This window comes from Oryza glaberrima, chromosome 1 (assembly GCF_000147395.1).
Source record: "Oryza glaberrima chromosome 1, OglaRS2, whole genome shotgun sequence".
Lineage (NCBI taxonomy): Eukaryota > Viridiplantae > Streptophyta > Magnoliopsida > Poales > Poaceae > Oryza > Oryza glaberrima.
Window position 1 is genome coordinate 35054904 of NC_068326.1, and position 18575 is coordinate 35073478.

At 42.5% G+C, this 18575-nt stretch overlaps 3 protein-coding genes across 3 annotated transcripts; 2 read left to right on the forward strand and 1 right to left on the reverse strand.

The window, feature by feature from the left end:
- Positions 1 to 6168: 6168 nt before the first annotated feature.
- On the forward strand, positions 6169 to 9740 carry LOC127757511 (bidirectional sugar transporter SWEET1a). The gene is made up of 6 exons (XM_052283039.1): positions 6169 to 6374; positions 6586 to 6622; positions 7057 to 7152; positions 8047 to 8326; positions 8575 to 8694; positions 9247 to 9740. Exons 1-6 carry the CDS (start codon positions 6338 to 6340, stop codon positions 9496 to 9498), a joined length of 822 nt encoding a protein of 273 aa, XP_052138999.1. The 5' UTR covers positions 6169 to 6337; the 3' UTR covers positions 9499 to 9740.
- A 319-nt stretch (positions 9741 to 10059) lies between these two features.
- On the forward strand, positions 10060 to 13882 carry LOC127757495 (uncharacterized). Its single transcript, XM_052283014.1, has 5 exons — positions 10060 to 10349; positions 10445 to 10550; positions 10868 to 11079; positions 11182 to 11388; positions 12200 to 13882. The coding sequence occupies exons 1-5, from the start codon at positions 10146 to 10148 to the stop codon at positions 13565 to 13567; spliced, it is 2097 nt and encodes a 698-aa protein (XP_052138974.1). The 5' UTR covers positions 10060 to 10145; the 3' UTR covers positions 13568 to 13882.
- A 127-nt stretch (positions 13883 to 14009) lies between these two features.
- On the reverse strand, positions 14010 to 17795 carry LOC127757505 (scarecrow-like protein 1). The gene is made up of 4 exons (XM_052283026.1): positions 17452 to 17795; positions 14913 to 16297; positions 14585 to 14740; positions 14010 to 14468 (listed from the first exon to the last, which is right to left on the reverse strand). Exons 2-4 carry the CDS (start codon positions 16217 to 16219, stop codon positions 14270 to 14272), a joined length of 1662 nt encoding a protein of 553 aa, XP_052138986.1. The 5' UTR covers positions 16220 to 16297; positions 17452 to 17795; the 3' UTR covers positions 14010 to 14269.
- Between the last annotated feature and the right edge of the window lie 780 nt (positions 17796 to 18575).

Genomic DNA, 18575 nt, shown 5'->3' on the forward strand with positions numbered 1-18575 from the left:
GACTTGCAGGTCTCCCCTAGTCATACACTGATTGAGCTAGCAAACACATCGATCTAGAGATATGTATGAATTGGAGCTAATCCGGTGATACAGTTTCTGGTTTGGACGCTACATTCAGCAGAAAAGGAAAGGAACTTGGGGCCTATTTAGTTAGTGAAAAAAAAATTTAGGTGCCATATCGGATGTTTGATCGGATATTGAAAGGATTTTTCGGACACGAATAACAAAATTAATTTCATAACTCGACTGGAAACCGTGAGACGAATCTTTTAAGCCTAATTGTAGCACATATGGCTAATCATGGACTGATTAGGCTCAAAAGATTCGTCTCGCGATTTCCTCCCTAATTATGTAATTAGTTTTTTTAATCTATATTTAGTGCTTTATGCATGTGTCCAAAGATTCGATATGATGTTTTTGGAAAAAAAAATAGGAACTAAATCAGGCCTTGATGGGCGATGATACATTGACACCCAAATCTGTTGATATATCCTGTGTGCTTTCATTCTTTAACACGCGACCGAATTTGAACCATCTTTGAAAAAAAGGACGTGGACCTGTCGAGGAAACAAACCAGCTTTGATTAGGTGGGCTAAACATTCTCCATTTTTGTGGGGGAAATATCCATGTTCGAGCAGGCAGAGAGCATCAAGGGCATGGCTCACACCGTACTACCGTAGGACAAAAGGGCACGCACCGGATAAATTCCGTGTAGGGGAGCACATACGCATTGCGATGTGCTCCAACTTTTGCCGCGGATGGCAGCAGAGCAGAGAACTGCAGAAAATTATCATTATCAGGCAGAAGAATGCAATAGCTGGTGCATGCAGAATTATTGCGGATTTCAAGAGTCCACACAATTCCAGCGTGGCCTCTGTTCTACCCAGACCTGTTGTCAAATACTCTGGGTCTCTGGCTCCTGGGTCCTGGCCTCTCGGTCACATGTGTACATGCATGGCATTGACCGTGTTAATCCGATTAAAATTTCAAGTTTAGAGTCCAACTCCATCTGTTTCATAATATAAGAGATTTTAACATTTTGTTTACACTGTTCGACCACTTGTCTTATTTAAAAAATTGTGCTTAAAATATTTCAGATAATAAAGTAAGTAAAAAAATAATAATTCTAAAAATTTTTAAATAAGACGAATGATCAAATAGTATAAAAAAGTCAAAATACAAACGGAGTATCATTATTAGTAGCTGTCAAATGGAGGATTCAACCTTATGAACTGCTATAAAATATAAGCATTTATATATTGTTTAGCAAAAATTAAGATTAAAAAGTGGATTTTAGTGTAAAAAATAAAGGATGAGTGGAGATGAGAGAGTACGTGGAGGTAAAATGGGGGAAAAACAAATGAAAGGTGATTGATAGAACAAATGATGCACTAAACATCAACAATATTTAAATGTTAAAAATCCTTATATTTTGAAATTGAGGAAATAGCTGCTACGCCATATAAGATTTTAGGCCCGGTGAAAAAACCTATAACAAGGCTTTCTATTTAGAAAACTTTCACTATGTCTGTGTTTAAGAAGACACAAATAGAGAATATACATAAAACGAGATAATCTATTGATGCCTAATTAAGTAAGTATTAATTATTTAAAACTTAAAATATGGATTAATATGGTTTTTAAAGATATTGTTTAGTGGTCCAGGAAGTGTGTGCGCAAAAGAAATGATTTTTTTCTTCTCTTTGAGCTTCTCTCAAACGCAGCCAAGTAGATTGCATGTCATCGAGAAAGCTTACCGATCATTCACATAACAACTGTTTGTTCTTATGTTTAGGAGAAGCGTTGCGTCTAGATTCAATGATTCAGTTTTTTCAGAAATTGTTAAAAATAAATCTATAGCATTTGGAACGCATATTCACATCATGATTACGAGCTACAGATCTTTGATGTGGCTGTAATTATCATCCAACATTTGTTACAGCCAAGAAAAATATGCCCATTATTCTAGCCAGATCAATGAACGAGAAGAGGGGAACTTGAAAGAAAAAATTGGACTTTATAAACTCCGTGCGGTTGTTCACTCTCTGAACGTGCCCATCAGTAGGGGAGGGGTACAGTCACTTGTGGCTGTGGTTTACTCCAGCTCTGCCGCTGATTCTAGTGGACTAGCCGAGTAAACTGGCTATGTACATGTTGGTCTCGTGAAATAGCACGGAACTTCTGGTGCAGAGGAGTCGAGGAGCAGAGACCTGCAGTTTCGCCATGCCGGGGCAGTGCGGGGCCGCGCGCACGACAACAATATTAATGTCCCCAAAACGACACGCTCGTCCACGCAAATTTCGCTGGTTCCACCGCCGAAGGATTTGGCTGGTACGTATGTGTGCTACTACGTAGCTTTTCTCTGTTGTCTGAATTCTCAAGCCGCGGACAGTGCGGACCGACTGCAGCCGGAGAAGGGGTGTGCACTAGTACAGTACTGGTGGAGGTGGCATTGAGTTGGAGGTGGATGGTGATTGCAGAGGAAAGTAGGAGAGCTTGAGGTTTTACTTGAGGAGATTCTCTTGGTATCCAGTTTCTGAAAATCTGGAGAAGCTGCTAAACCCAGCTTTTAGTTTATTTTCTAAATTATACAACCGGACTATTAGAACATAGACGACGATCTGTATTATTTGGGGGAAAACTTATAATTATTAGATAAGTTACAGCTGCCAGAAGCTTTTATAAACAAATGTGTAGATAAGAAAGACAACATGTTGTTTACAGGTTGGTCAGATGAACATTCATCCAATAGCCATTCCCTTCATTTTCTTTTTACTTTTTAATTTATTTTGCCTTTTGCGATTAGTTCTCACCGTCTCTAGACATGGACACTGTCAATAACGTATATCGCCAACCATCACTTCTATAAATGAAATATTTATGAGTATCTTTCTTAAAAAAGAACAATTATACGATTAAAGAGTAAATTACACTACTGATATATGAACTTCCAAGGTAGGTCCGATTTAATATATGAACCTGTAAATCGCTCACTTCGGTCACGAAGTTATCTAGTGTGTACAAACTAAAGCTAACCAACGTGTCGTAACTAATTTTAATAAGTTGGATGTTGCTTGGGATGTTATGTAGACTTGTATGTCAAGACATATAATATACATATGTCCAATCAAACATATAATAAGCCATGTTAATTATACATATTAAAAAAATATATAATAAAATAATAAAATAAATATTATGTATAAAGGTTAATTATTTACACATGCGACATATCTCACGTCCTCATGTGTGCGTGCAGACATTTTATAATCACACTAATTCAATATGATTAGTCACAATATATCGTTTTGTACTAGTTCTTATGCACTAGACAAATATGTGTATCATAATGAGCATTTTACAAATCTTATAATACGAATTCCATGCAAACAATTGAAAGAAGAATTGTGCCACGTGGCAACACCGGTTTCGCGGGACGGCTCGATCCTGCTAATTGCGCGCGTGCAGGCTATGTGATTTCTCGCGTTGCCGCCGTACAGCTGGCAAAGCTCAGACAGCTATTGCTTCCTCCTACCACCGGATATTGAGGATTAAAGAAGTAATGATACATACTTTGGTTAGAGACTAAAAGAGGATTAACAGGATGTAATCAAATCACCCACTATAATTCCTACGTTGCAAACATCCATCCTTTTAAGTTATTGTGTTTCCTTATTTTGTATCCGTATTCATATGATTTATATTATTTCTTTCCTGTGTTTTCCTCTATGGAAATCATATAACCTTTTCTCTTTGGGGCAATTTCATTCTTACCCCTACTTTGATGTTTAATATTGATGTTGCCCAGTATTTTAGGGTTTTGTTTTTGCCCATGGTTTTTTGAAATAAAGATAAATTTAATCCCTACTTTTGATGGACAGATTAACGATGTTAAATCTTTAGCGAGAAGGCATTCAATACCCTTACTCATGTTGCAAACTTCCCCTGTTTTTGTTCATGATTGAGAATTTGCCCACATTTAGCACATGAACATTGCAAATTCGATAATCTTTTATCAATATGATAATTTTAACATAAATATCAACAAAAATTTGCTTCAAAATTTGACATCTTGAAAAAAACAAACAAGTCAAGCAAATCTATTGCCTACCTGTGCCAAGCTGTTGTCGTCGCCTCCTCTCATAAACCGCCGCCACCGTTGTTGCCTCCTCTTCCCACCGAGCCGCCGCCACGTCCTCCCCACGTCGAGCCGCCACCATCACCTCCTCGCGCTAAGCCGCCGCTGTTGCCTCCTCTTATCATCAAGCCACCACCACCGTCGTTGACCTATTGTCCTCCTCCCCGTCGCCTCCTCAACACGTCGAGCAGCCGCACCTCCTCCCTACGCTGAGCTACAGCAGCCGCCATTGTCCTCCTCTCTACCATGGCCTCTTGTGCAATGCCTAGCCTCCTCCTACACGCTGCAACTGGGTTAGGTGGCCTGCACTTGCTCAGGTCGTCCCCGTTGCCTGCCCGGCCCACGGACACTGCCGCCACTGTTTCACAACGGGGATTCGGGTTCAGGAAGGGAAGAGTTGATGCCAAGTGCCCAAGCCTGGAGGGACACCAAGCGGTACATGGATATTTTCTAGGGGTAAAAGGGTCAATCAATAATTTAAAAAATCGTTATCTCTTTCTTTCTCTAATTCTTTACCGCACTAAGTCCAATCCCACTCACTTCCATCAAAAACAAGGGTGAACGCCTCATTCATTGAAAAAAATAGGGCAAAAAACAACAACCCTAAAATGTAGGGTAAAATCGGTATTGACATCAAAGTAGGGGTACAATTGTACAAACAAAATTGTCCCTTTCTCTGTTCTCCCTCGGTCCAATGCAACCTATATATGTCTTGTGAGGGCTACTTTGAAACGAAGATTGAGGGATGAATAGGGAAAACATAGAATTCTGACAAAAAATCAAGCGCAAAACAAAGAATTATAAAACACATAAAAATATATGAAATAATCGTTTGATTGGACCGTACGAAAAATGCAAGAATTAGATGAGAGAGATAAACTCATAAGAGACTTCGCATGATATTGAACCTCATGTTAAAAATACTCCAAAACTTGTATGAATTTGGGCATTCCTTAGAAATTTGATAAGACTCAATAGTTTTCAATAATCCTTTGGTTCAAAGAATCATATAGAAAAATTTCCTATAGCAAAGTTTATCGTTTCTATACAGAATAAAAATTCCTATATTTTTCTTTCAAGTAAAGGGGCCCTAATTAGTTACTCCACTAAAGTCGAATGAGCTGGGTTCACTTTACCATGCGTGGCGAAGCCACGCGGTTTTTCTAGTATGTGTACTAAATCATAGTTATCTAACAAGTTTGTATGTCATCAACGCAATTTACTCATGATTAAGGCTTTATTCAGAGGCACTTACTGTTGTAGCCGCTGCGGCTGCGGTAGTTCAAACTGGCTGCTACCACAGCCTAGCCCAGCTGAACACAGGCTAAAAAGTAACAATTTGTTACAACTTTGTCGAGCTATTACGGAAAATGACAATAATTTATTAGAAAATCGTAACTCCATCCTCTACGTGTGTATGACATAATAAACCCGACATGCAACAACACGAGTATTGCATATGTGTATGGCGTGTGGGCTCAAATATATTGGACATATAAAGTTGCATCTTTCTGTTTAAATCATGTTATCATCGATGCAGTTTCTATGAAATTGCATAACTAAAGTTGTACTAGTGTACTGATAGTTTTCACAAAATAGTTGTGGCTTCCTACATCTACTCTATATTTATGCTCCTACAGAACTACTAAAAACACAATGAAATAAAAGTACCGACAAATTTACTGATATCTGTCTTCACATAGATTAGGAGCAAAATTTATCGTCGTACGTATTTCAATCAACATCTGTTTAAGCTTGGCAACGAACTTCCTACTAACGAAAATCAAAGATTAGGCAAGCCTTTTGGCTTTAGCAGGAGCTAAGCGGTTGCGTGAGTTAATCCCGCACTCTCTATAGTGTACAGCTATAGTGGTTCTCCGTTTTCCTTTTACCCCTAGGGGTTTATATTTTCTCCTGCTCTATTCAATGAAAAGTCACTCTAGCGCTGTTTTTCGTTAAAAAAAAAAAGCTTGGCATATTTCTCTACACACCAGTGTTGCTCTATATATCTCCACTCCCTTATATAAGCACACACACAGAGGCACCGCATTGGTAGAAGTAGCTCCGTGTTGTAGTGTTGTGTAGCAGTAGTCCACCGCTGAGAAGCTAGCAAAGCCAGCCATCCATTCAGCGCAGTACTCTCGGGAGAGCTAGAAGCGATCTATTCTAGCCACAAGGAGGAGAGATAAACGTATCGAAATGGAGCACATCGCGAGGTTCTTCTTTGGAGTTTCCGGTGAGTGTGCCGCCATGGCTAGCTGCAGCTTGTTCTTAATTTCCTATCTGTCTATATGTGCATGTAGTATTTGTTTCTCCCATCTTCGAACACTCGAAGAAATGAAGGTGTATGGGTGCTCCTAGAGCTACCTACTTTGCTGGTTAATTTTTGGTGAAGTTTTACACTACTGTGAATTCGTTCTAAGTTTTTTGTTGGCTCCGTTTTCCAGGCAATGTCATCGCTCTCTTCCTGTTCCTTTCGCCAGTGTAAGTCTGATTCCTTGCTGCCTAGCCTTATCGTCAATCTTATCCCAGTTTGTGAGGTGTTGTAACGTGTGAGCAGAGGTGGGAAGAAGGAAAAAAAAACAAGTGAAAAGGGAAGAAGAAACAAAAGATACCTGTAACTCATAGTCTCTGTGTCTCTGGAAAAAAAAAAAGGAGCTAACATAGTATAGTGTCTTTGTTCATGGAGAGTGTCAGCTTGCTCTGCTCCTTAGTTTCATCTACCATGATATTTGGTCAACCTTTTTCGCAAAAGAAGTTATCAAAGTTAAAAAATCTTGCAATTTTTCCCCTGCTTGCTTGTTTGCCGGCCTCACCGGCAGCTACCCATGCGTTGATGCGTGTGCATCGGTCGCACGAATGCCGCTTGTTTCTTCTGACCGGTGAGAAAATTTTGATGGCTCTTTTTCATTTTACAGTGTCACCTTCTGGAGGATCATCAAGAAGAGATCAACGGAGGACTTCTCCGGCGTGCCTTACAACATGACACTTCTCAACTGCCTGCTATCTGCTTGGTAACTAACTGAAACCTCACACTCCTCTCCACACCATCTGCATTTCTCCCCCCACAACATTACACTACGTTTTCTCTCAGAAGTTTCGTGTGATTCTCGATAGACACACACTACTCCACAACATGAGCAAGTTTAGTGAACCTAGTAATTGACTCATCAGTAATAGTACTACTGATTACTGAAAGTTAACTTGATGTTTACTCCTATTGCCGTAATTCATCCGGAAACACTGGATGATACTGTTGATGGGAACCACAGTGGTTGGCTCCTAGTGTAGCCTCTGTCCAATTTGCCTCGTCGATGGAAAGCTACTCCTGGACCCACCTGCCAGCGCTGTGACAGTGACTCCTGCGAAGGAACTTGTACACACACACTATCACTGGTGTGTGTGCAGCAGCAGCTATAGCCCTTGCTGCCGGCATGGCCAGGATGGCTGTGACATGTGGGCCCAAGAGGCCGTTGTGCAAGCACATGCAGCCTCACGTTCGAGTGTTTGTAGCTCGAAAAAGTGGGTGAGCTTTTTTGGGCCAGTATGATTTTAGGTGTGTGTGTGTGTGTTTGGCAGGTGAGAAACACCATCCGCGAGTCGATTCTTCGCAGGTTAGTGTTAGTACCAAAATATCAAGGCAAAGCACAATATCATAAAAGTTGTAGAGACCATATCGCACCAGCTCTGAAAATCTCCTTCTTTTCCGCTCTTGTGTGTGCATGCCCACATGCTTTCTTCTGGGAGTCAAAACTTTTCTTTCCAGATGGAGTTTTGTTGACAAGATACAGTCTGGAATCTACCGATCTATAACTATAACTGAAACTTATATATATATATCTTTTTAAAGAAAACCAGAATTACAGCATTGCTGTTGGTTTGTGATGAACGATGAATGGTGGTTGAAGGTACGGGCTGCCGTTCGTGTCACCGAACAACATCCTGGTGACGACGATCAACGGGACGGGGTCGGTGATCGAGGCCATCTACGTGGTGATCTTCCTCATCTTCGCGGAGAGGAAGGCCAGGCTGAAGATGATGGGTCTCCTGGGCCTCGTCACCTCCATCTTCACCATGGTGGTGCTCGTCTCCCTCCTGGCCCTGCACGGCCAGGGCCGCAAGCTCTTCTGCGGCCTCGCCGCCACCATCTTCTCCATCTGCATGTACGCCTCGCCTCTCTCCATCATGGTAAGACAGTACACACCACACAAATGATCTAGTATAGTACTTCTTCCGTTTCACAATGTAAGTCATTCTAGCATTTTCCACATTCATATTGATATTAATGAATCTAAATAGATATATATTTTTAGATTCATTAACATCGCTATGGACGTGGGAAATGCTAGAATGACTTACATTGTGAAACGGAGGGAGTAATAACTAACAAAATTAACCATAATCTGATTCGCTGATCAATTGACTCCGGTGTGCAGAGGCTGGTGATCAAGACGAAGAGCGTGGAGTTCATGCCGTTCCTGCTCTCCCTGTCCGTGTTCCTGTGCGGCACCTCCTGGTTCATCTACGGCCTGCTCGGCCGCGACCCTTTCATCGCGGTAATTTACTCATCGTCTTTCTTTTCGCTGTCAAATGCTGCAAGCCTACAAGCAACCTGTCGACGTTGATTACAGAAAGCTACGTAACCTGACGACGAGACATATGATCCAATCCGATCGATGCCTTTTTGTGTTTTTGTTTGGATCTCGATTGATCGTACTGTCTGATGGGCACATGCAAACCGCTGCAAAAGCACAGCACTGCACTGCACAAGCAACGCTGTTTGCAACTCAATGCCGCGAAATGGCCGGCGGCGTCGGTTATCCTTTCGGTGTCTCGTCCAACTTGGCGCGCACATGTTGGGCGTACGTACGTACTCCCTTCATTCCGAAAAACCAATATAGAACCAGATATAACGCGTAGATTCATGGTACTATAAATCTGGATATACATATATCTAAATCTGTAGTACTAGGATATGCCACATATTCATTTTTCATGAGACGGATGAGACGGAGGGAGTATAGGAGTAGCAGCTATAGCCGTGCACACGAATGGCACGCAAAGAGTTTAACTGACGAAATTGCATCATTGTGTTGTACGACGTGCAGATCCCCAATGGATGCGGGAGCTTTCTGGGCTTGATGCAGCTGATCCTCTACGCGATCTACCGGAACCACAAGGGGGCCACGCCGGCGGCGGCGGCCGGGAAGGGGGACGCCGCCGACGAGGTGGAGGACGCGAAGAAGGCGGCCGCCGCGGTGGAGATGGCCGACGCCAAGACCAACAAGGTCGTCGCCGACGACGCCGACGCCGACGCCGATGGCAAGTCGGCGGACGACAAGGTCGCCAGCCAGGTGTGACGCGTTCGGGGCCCCGCACGGCCCCCGGCCGACACGCACGGAAGAATGCAGCTTAAAGCATTGTTGCTGCTGCTGGATTGATTAGTGGTTAAGCAGATTATTGCTGTCGCCTTTCTTGATTTTTCTTTTTACTGATCTCTGTCTCTCGTGCCCGATCGAGAGAGTATGATACTGTATTTCCCGTTCTGTTCTTGCAAGCGTGAAGCCATTTCCCTTTTTTTTTTCTACCGTACGATACTGTATGCCCCCCAGGCCCCCATAATGAAGAAGAATCCGAGCAGAAATGCATAAAAAGAAGAAAAAAAATCTAGTTTAATTGGGCTGCATCTTTATGGATCTCACATTGCATTGTCGTACTGTTATTGGGCCGAAAGTGTATCAAGCCACCGGTTTGTGAAGGCCCATACCAACGCTTGGGCCCCTCAAAATCAGACTGGTACTACTTATTAGCGGGTCATGGATGGATGTAAAAAAATAAAACCCGTTACCATCCATTAGCCCGTTAACCTTTCTTCCTCTGGAAGGCGCCACTTCCCGCGGGTATATAAACGGGCACAACTAACTCAACCCGATGGTCCCACCAAACGAGGCGGCGAGGTTCAGGGGAGCGGAGGACTGAACTGTAATTTCGGAAAGTTCTCGGGAGGATGCCGATAGAGATGCCGCGGGGGCTCCCCTTCGCCGTCGACACGTGGGGCCCCTCCTCCCGCCGCCGCCGCCACCGCTTCCTCACCCACGCGCACCGGGACCACCTCGTCGCCGCCGGCGGCGCCGCCGACTCCGGGGAATGCCCCGGCGCCGTCTACGCGACGCGGCTCACCCTCGACCTCGCCCTCCGCCACTTTCCCCGGGTAAAACTGCCCCCCCGACTCGCGGAAGCCGATTCTGTTCCCGTGTGGTGGTGGTGGGTGCCGTGCTAATCGAATGGTCGCTCGTGGTGTCGCAGCTTGAGCGGGGGGAGTTCGTGGAGATGGAGGTGGGGAAGACGGTGGTGGTGGACGACCCCGCCGGGGCCTTCTCCGTCACGGCGTACGACGCCAATCACTGCCCTGGTAATTCTGGTTCCGCTTCTTCAGTTCTGCATACCGTCGTGTTACAGCTTACCGTGCTATATATAAGTTGATAATTTGCTGGTAGAAATAGTAGATTACTTAGTTGTCAGGGATCAGGGTGTGATGGTGGGAGTGATTGTTCAATTCAGCGGCCGATTTTTTTAACAGATCCATGGGAATTGTAGTTTTTGCTCCGCTGTTCAGGCGGAGTGATTCATCGTTCTATGAGGCCATTTTCAGCGCAACATTATTGAATTTGTATATTGAGAAATGGGAAGGGTTGACCACGGCTAATGCTTGCGTGTTCGTGATACCAGGGGCGGTTATGTTCTTGTTCGAGGGTCAATTCGGTAGCATTCTGCACACGGGGGACTGTCGGCTGACGCCAGATTGTGTACAGAATTTGCCACTGAAGTACATAGCAAAGAAAGGGAAAGAAAACATTTGCCGTTTAGACTTTGTGTTCCTGGACTGCACATTTTCCAAATGCTTCCTCAAGCTACCAAGCAAGGAGTCAGCTATTCAGCAGGTTTTCCTCTGCGCTTAGATTAAATGTGCTTGTTGGTAACTGTAGGAGTGTGCATATGACAACATGGATGGTCACCATTGAGAAATGTTTCAGTGATTGCAGGTTATAGCTTGCATATGGAAGCATCCTCATGCTCCATTTGTCTATCTTGCATGTGATCTTCTTGGTCACGAAGAGATCCTAATTGAGGTGTCAAGGACATTTGGATCAAAGATTTATGTTGACAAGAGAAGGAACTCGGACTGTTTTCGAGCTCTATCTCTCATAGCCCCAGAAATCATCACTGAAGATCCATCTTGTCGATTCCAGGTATGGTAGGCTAGTCCAAGTAATAAATTCCATTGTAATTTTTTTACACTCCACTAGCTTCCATTATCTCCATTTTGGAACCCTGCATGTGAAGGGAAAGATGGCTTATAGTTTATACTGCATGGACTATCTACATGTAGTGATGAGCGTGGGTACCCAGTTTCGACAGCATCCTGTCGATGTTGTAACTGTTTCAATCTTGCCTAATCCTTCGGCCAACCCGGCAAAAATGAGTGTGGGTACCCAGTTTCACATATGACCCCAAGTGGTCGTCCCCAAGCCCTACTTTACTACCTTTCTTGCGATTTAGAGGGATCTTGGGACAGCTGCTGTTTCGTCAAAAAAATATTGATAGCAGTCTGGCAAGGATAAAGGGCGAGTAGTGAATAATCTTGTGCGCATGCACTTAAGTATTTTCTTGGAAAGGAACTAAACAATTGGTTGGCCCAGTCTGATCCAATCCCTATGAGTACATAGTCTATGCTCATGGTAGTACACACTGTATGTGACCTTTGTCCTATTGTTGTTCTGAAGCAAAATTAGTTGCTGCCAGGCCTATTGAACAATCATATGACAGAGCACACTCTCCAGTCTCCTTGCAAAAAGGAAAGAAACCGATAAAGTCAATTCCAGCCTCTCTATCTACATTTCATACTAAAATTGTTTGCTAGAACAGAACAGTACATTCAGGATTATAATCAACCTTGGCTAGTACAGGATCTAAGAGGTTCATTTTAGTCTGGTCTGTGCTATGTTTTGCATGGAGAGGTTCATTTTATTCTTTTTCATTTGCAACTTTCTTACTTTGTAGATTCTTGGATTCCAAAACTTGTATGACAAAGCATGTACAAAGATTGAAGAGGCAAGGGCTAGCCTTCAGCCTGAACCTCTATTTATCCGTCCCTCAACACAGTGGTATGCGCACTGTGCTCAAAGCCAGAAACCTAGCCTAACAGAAGCTGTGCTGGATGGTTGTGGGGTCTGGCACATTTGTTTCTCCATCCATTCCTCTCGTGATGAGTTAGAACAGGCCTTGGAACTTCTCCATCCTCAATGGGTAATTTCAACAACACCACCATGCTTTGCCATGGAATTGAGCTATGTAAAGAAAAAATGTTTCAAGACCTGCTTAACTGCTGATGATCCACTGTGGAAGATATTCAAGAATCCTCTCCGAAAGTCAGTGTCCTCCCCTTCTACATTGCTGGATTCCGACACACACACAAATGAAGATCACTCGATTTCTGTCGATGATGATCATGATCATTCAGCCTCTCCTAGTGGTGAAGAATGTACAGACTTTGATATCTGCACACTTGAACTGAAGTTCATGCCATCCCCTCCAGTTCAGGAACCAGATATTACACTGTTTGGAAGAGCAAGATTTGGCTCTGAAGAAATTGACATAATGAGAGAAGAACTGTGCAATCAGCGCATTGCTGTTGAAGAAGCCAGGGCATATTCAACAACATATTTGATCTGTGATGGTAGCAGTGAAGTTGAAACATGTCCAAATTCACGGACTGATTTTGTCATAGTGCAAGCATCGAAGTCCCAACAGAGTTATTCAGGATATGAAGATGAGGACCCGTCTTGTCAGTGTGCTGCATCCCCAAGGCAATTAGAAAGTCGCTCAATCCTGTCTTTACCTATTGGTGAGTGCAGTTTGTCACCGGTGGTTGATAACCCTAAAAAGTCTGAAGTTGTTATAGAGTCAGAATCAACAAATCATGCTGAAAGTTCAAACCTTTGCATGGTCAGAAGGGGTTATTCAGGATCTGAAGATGATTGTCAGCGTGCTGCATCCCCAAGGCAATTAGAAAAACTCTCAATCCGGTCTTCACCTATTGGTGAGTGCAGTTTGTCACCGGTGGCTGATAAACCTGAAAAGTCTGAAGTTGTTATAGAGTCAGAATCAACAAATCTTGCTGAAAGTTCAAACCTTTGCATGGTCAGAGGAGAAGAAACAACAGATTGTGAAAGGGGTACCTTGTGCGTTATTGGATCATCGAAATGCTTGAATGCAAGTTTGAAGAGGCTGTACAGATCAAGGAATGTCCCTGTCCCACGACCTCTCCCGTCCCTTGTTGGACTTTTGGAATCCACTAAACGGATGAAAATGCAACCTGGCAGTGATGGTAGTTCGTTGAATTCATGGCACACCTTACCTAGGAGATAAGATTGTGCTTTCCACTGAAGATAAGATTGACATTCACATATCATGTATAGCATATTGTGTTCACGATTCATACTCTCAGAAACTACCAGAGTCTGGTCACCCAGATTACATGTTATTTTACAAATTTTCAAAATGATGTAGAGAAAATCGATGTATTGTACCTCTCAGGAAAAAAAAATCGATGTATTGTCTTTTAAGCTTATACAAGTTACTAGCATTGTACAATTTTCAAATGTTGTAGAGAAAATTGATGTATTTTACAGGATCGGTCTGTTCGATAAACATATGATTTCTTCTGCCATTCTGGTATATATAAATATTTCCATTGATCTATGTAAGCAACACTTGTGAGCTTGCTTTCTTTTTCATGACTGGATTTATGATAAGATTTTGCGATCGATTTGTCATAACACAGGCTCAAATACCATTTAGGCTCCCAAGATGATAAATATGGCATATTCTAGCAACACATAATTTTATACATGAAGCAGAGTCGACAAGATAATTCTACCCCAGAATACAACACGATCATGTGCCAATTCTCTAATACAACATAGTTCAACTAACTCGATTATTCTGACAAGCAGACATCTACGATTAGGTAAGATCAGTTGACAAGTTCAGTGGTTCACATTTTTTACAGTCTCTGCATCAGATGCTCCTAAATAACAGCAAGACTAATGCCAACTCATTCTGTAAGCTCTATTGCCATGCGGAGGAGACGATTAGAGTTTTCTCTCCCCAGCCGAAGTGAAGTCCCCCATGGTCCTCCTCGAACTTGTATCTGTCACAGTACGACTTCAGTAACGATCTTATCCCGCTGATGACATTGCTACTAAATGGGCATGGTGTGAAGCCAGCCATTGTCATTCTTGCCCTCCATTTTCCAGCAACTTCATATCTGCAGCATAAATAAGTTCACGGTCAGCTATTTGGGAGTTGCAGGTTGTGCATGTTTTCAGGGAAAAAAAAAGGAGAGAGTGGAATGTATGAGTAGAAAATAGCACTGGGAACTACCTCTCCACACGATCAGGACCTTCGCAAGCCAAGATGTTGACAATTTCACGAGCAAGACATTGCCGCTCCACATTCATTCTATCCGGACTTTCCCTTGGAAGTGTCGCGTCCAGTGAATCAAAAAGTGCAGCATAATAATCATAAACCTCACGGAACCTACCAAAGGTGAAATGTTTCAGATGTTTGATGCTATCATGATTCATAAGGAGTCAGTAGTTGGCGATGGAAGTACATTCACAGGTTGGTAGACAAAATATAAAAGGTAAGCTTTGGCTGGAACATTCTAAAGTGGATCTAAAGAATTAAGAAGATATTTTACATCACTAACCTTGTCTGAAATGGAGCAGTATTGGTATTGGCATCCTGCTCAACCAGTGTGACGAGCTTTGGTTGCAGACCCTTCACCATTCGAAGGAGTTGGTCCCTTTCATTCATAATTGAAACGCTCTCGTCAGGAAGGTGGTGCAGCTGGAATGCAAAATTGACAACTAGTGCTTCCCCAGGACGACAATCTAGCATTGCAGGTGTAACATCCCCAATGTTAGCACCAACTGCCCTGAACTCAAAAGATACCCCACAGTCCTCTGCAAGTTTCTCTAGACGTTGACCAATGACCTTCAAACCGCCAACGGTCCTCTGTACCGTTTCAGGATCATCCACACCAGTTATTCTCAAATGACGAGGCTTATTTGCATTATTTTTCAGAAACTGTATCAGTGTAATGTACTGGCTGCCCTGATTAATGTCAAAGTCTATAATGTGCACTCTATCTTCACCTTTGCAGGCTTCAAGTATAGCATAATTAGCAGCCATGAAACCAAATCGGAAGCACGGGCAGATTTCAAAGAGGATTTGCATTGCCGAAAGCTGATAAAGAGTCGGGGGCTCTTTGCACGACAAGGCCTTGTATATGCCTTTCCCTGAAGCTACTATTCTTGCTGCAAGACCTTCCACTAGATAGGCTGCAATCCTCTGAGAAGGGTCCCCTTGGATTGAGACCATCTGCCGGAGGTCCGTTATGATTGCCTGTGCTTCATCTACATTATAATCAGATAATGCCGTTGCACAGTCAAAGAGCAACTGCTTTGGGGTCCGTGGTTCTCCATTGTTGCTACCAGCACAACTGATGCTTGATTCCGATTCTTTTGGTGAGTTAGGGAGTATGACATTCTTCATTGGATCAGCCCATTCATCGTTAATGCTACCTGCCTGGGAAATCTCATACAAGATGTCATCACTATCATCAAGTAAAGCATGCTCCAGCTCCTGAAGCTTCATCCTGATATCATCTTCATCAAACTCTACTTCAAGTTCAGAACTCTGATTGTCTGATATAGACTGAGAATTCTGCTGAGATACATTGGACACCAATGGTGAGTCTTTTGCCACATCTGAGCAGGAATTGTCTGCAGAAGATGGAGAATGGCCATCAGCTGTTACCATGTACGGCATTGGTGAGGCCTGTTGATTGTAAAAGGAATTCTCAGGATTGTATGGCTCAGGCCCATAACGGAACAGCTGTGTGTCGGACGCATATCTTCGTGCAGCGAAATTTGAATTTGGAGTGCCAAATTTATGTATGTAAAGATTATCTGCGTAAGTGGTTGACGGGTCTGCTCGCCTGATAAAAGACATTAGTGCTTCTAAACCTACTAGGCTAAATACTCAAACTCAAGGCACAGCTTCCTCTGATTATGGATATTGAACAAATACCTGAAATAAAACAATATACATCAATATGTTGAGTGAAACACCATTATCATTGCATTCGAAACACATGGAGCTATTTAACAAACTCAATCGGCTTCTTTTGATTGTTCTTCTGATGCAAACTAATAGCAAAGCAAATGATTTTTTTTTTTAGATAATGGAAGTAACTTCGAGCATCTCCACCAACTATGATTGAAACAAACACCGAAAGGCGAAAGTACGTGCAAATTGCAATGAGTTAGAATGTCATTTTGAAGTTTCTGTGGGGTTATTCAGGCTGCCGTTTCGATGTTGACCTACATGCCAACTGATCTCATGCTACAACGAGTAATCCAGGCATCCAGCCATGCCAAAACTCAATCGATAGAGTTAAATCTCTAGAGCAGACACTGCCAAAAAAAAAAGTTCCTTTTGTCCAATCAGTACCAACTAACGAGAAGCTTGTAGGGCACGATGAGCAAAGTCATGTTCTAAAATTACTCTAGCAATATTGACCGATTGCCATGCTTCTGGAACCTTAATCAAGCTGACCTAGAACGCAAAAACCACATTCAAGAATACAAACACCAGAAAATATCGAGATAAAGTACAGCTCATACGCGCCACAAATAAAATATTGGTGTAAAACCTCACCAGCACGACATACCCCGAAAAAAGAAAAAAAAATCTTTACAGAGTCCCGTTCAAGCTATGATCATACTACCGATATCCGATCAAATTGCCGTGGTTCATGAACCTGATTTTCTGGAGGTATAAACCTCCAATCCACACAGACAGCATCAGCCAAGAAACATGATGTAATCACTAACACTGCACAAAAAAAAAAGAGAAGATTTCCCTTTCCCCTTCTATGTTGTAACATCCCAAAGCCCCCAAAGCCCTGCGCTCCTCTACATGCAAAGCAACACAAACACCAGAGAAGTTGACCAGGCTCTTCTTGTTCCCCAGCCAATTTCCGATCGCCCAATCTCAAAGAACACATAAACGACACCACCAACACCACCCATCATGCTATATACTAACACAAGAATTAGCATCCAAAATCCAAGAAAAACAAGAGCACGACGAGCAAGAACCAAGAAGACAACCAGCAAAAAAGGAACAAATCTTTGCAGTTGCTGGGAGAAGGAGGCCGAAGAGGAAGCAAAATCACTTACAGGAGGAGGGGGTAGCTTGCTTCCGGTAGCACACACAGGAGAGCGGCAGGAGAGGAGGAGGAGGAGGAGCGGAGAAGGCGAGGTGGGGAAGCGGAGAACGGAAATGGGAAGGAGAGGGAGCAGGAGGGAAGGAAGGAAAAGGGGAAGAAGAGAAGAGAGGAGAAGAGATGGGTTGGTTGGTTTGGTTTGGTTGGTTGGGGATAGCGAGTGGGCAGCCAAGTCCGAGATGTCATACGGTGGAGGGACGGACGCGGTCAGGGCGACCGGCGGCTGGCTGCGGCTGCCTCTGCCTCTGCTCGCGTCGCCACTGCCGCCGGGATCCTCTGCGGCTGCGCCACCGCCCACGGGAACCAGCAGGCCCCGCTCCTCCGGTTTTGCTTCTCTCCTTTGATGACTTCTTGTTGCCGACTGCTATACGTATACGTATGGACTATCGAATCTATGACGTACTAACTCCATCCCATGAAATGTGTTTATTTTTCAGTTTTTAATACAACGTTTGACTTTACATCTTATTTAAGAACATTTTTAATTGTTTTTTTATTTATATTAGATTATAAAACATTTTTATTCATATTAAATAATAAAACACTTTTATTCATATTAGATAATAAAACATCAATAGTTATGTGTGACTAATTATTTTAAAAAAAATTCATAAATTTTTCAAATAATACGGACGGTTAAATTTTAGACACACAAATATAAAAATTAATTTATTTTGAGACGGATGCAGTAGAAAGTAAGGAACATTTGGTACTTCTAGTTACTTTTGACATGCTGTTATTTTTTTATTATAAAAACATTAACTACTTAGTATCCGTACTACCGTATAAATAAAAGTAAATTTATTTCAAGGCAAAGGGAGAATCTTCTATGGGTCTATGACGTGTATTATTTAGCCTCTTGTTTTTTGCTTGATGGCTTATGAAGGGTAGCTAAAATAGGTTATCTATAAATTATTCTTTTTTATTCATTCATTCTATTAAAACTTATTGGGATAGTAGTAAAGGAGTATGTTATTTGTGCATGTGGTAAGTAATAGATTTATTTGTGGATTGACATTCAATTGAAATTTACATAAAATTTTCCAATATTAGAATTTGTGGTATGTTTATTTCAAG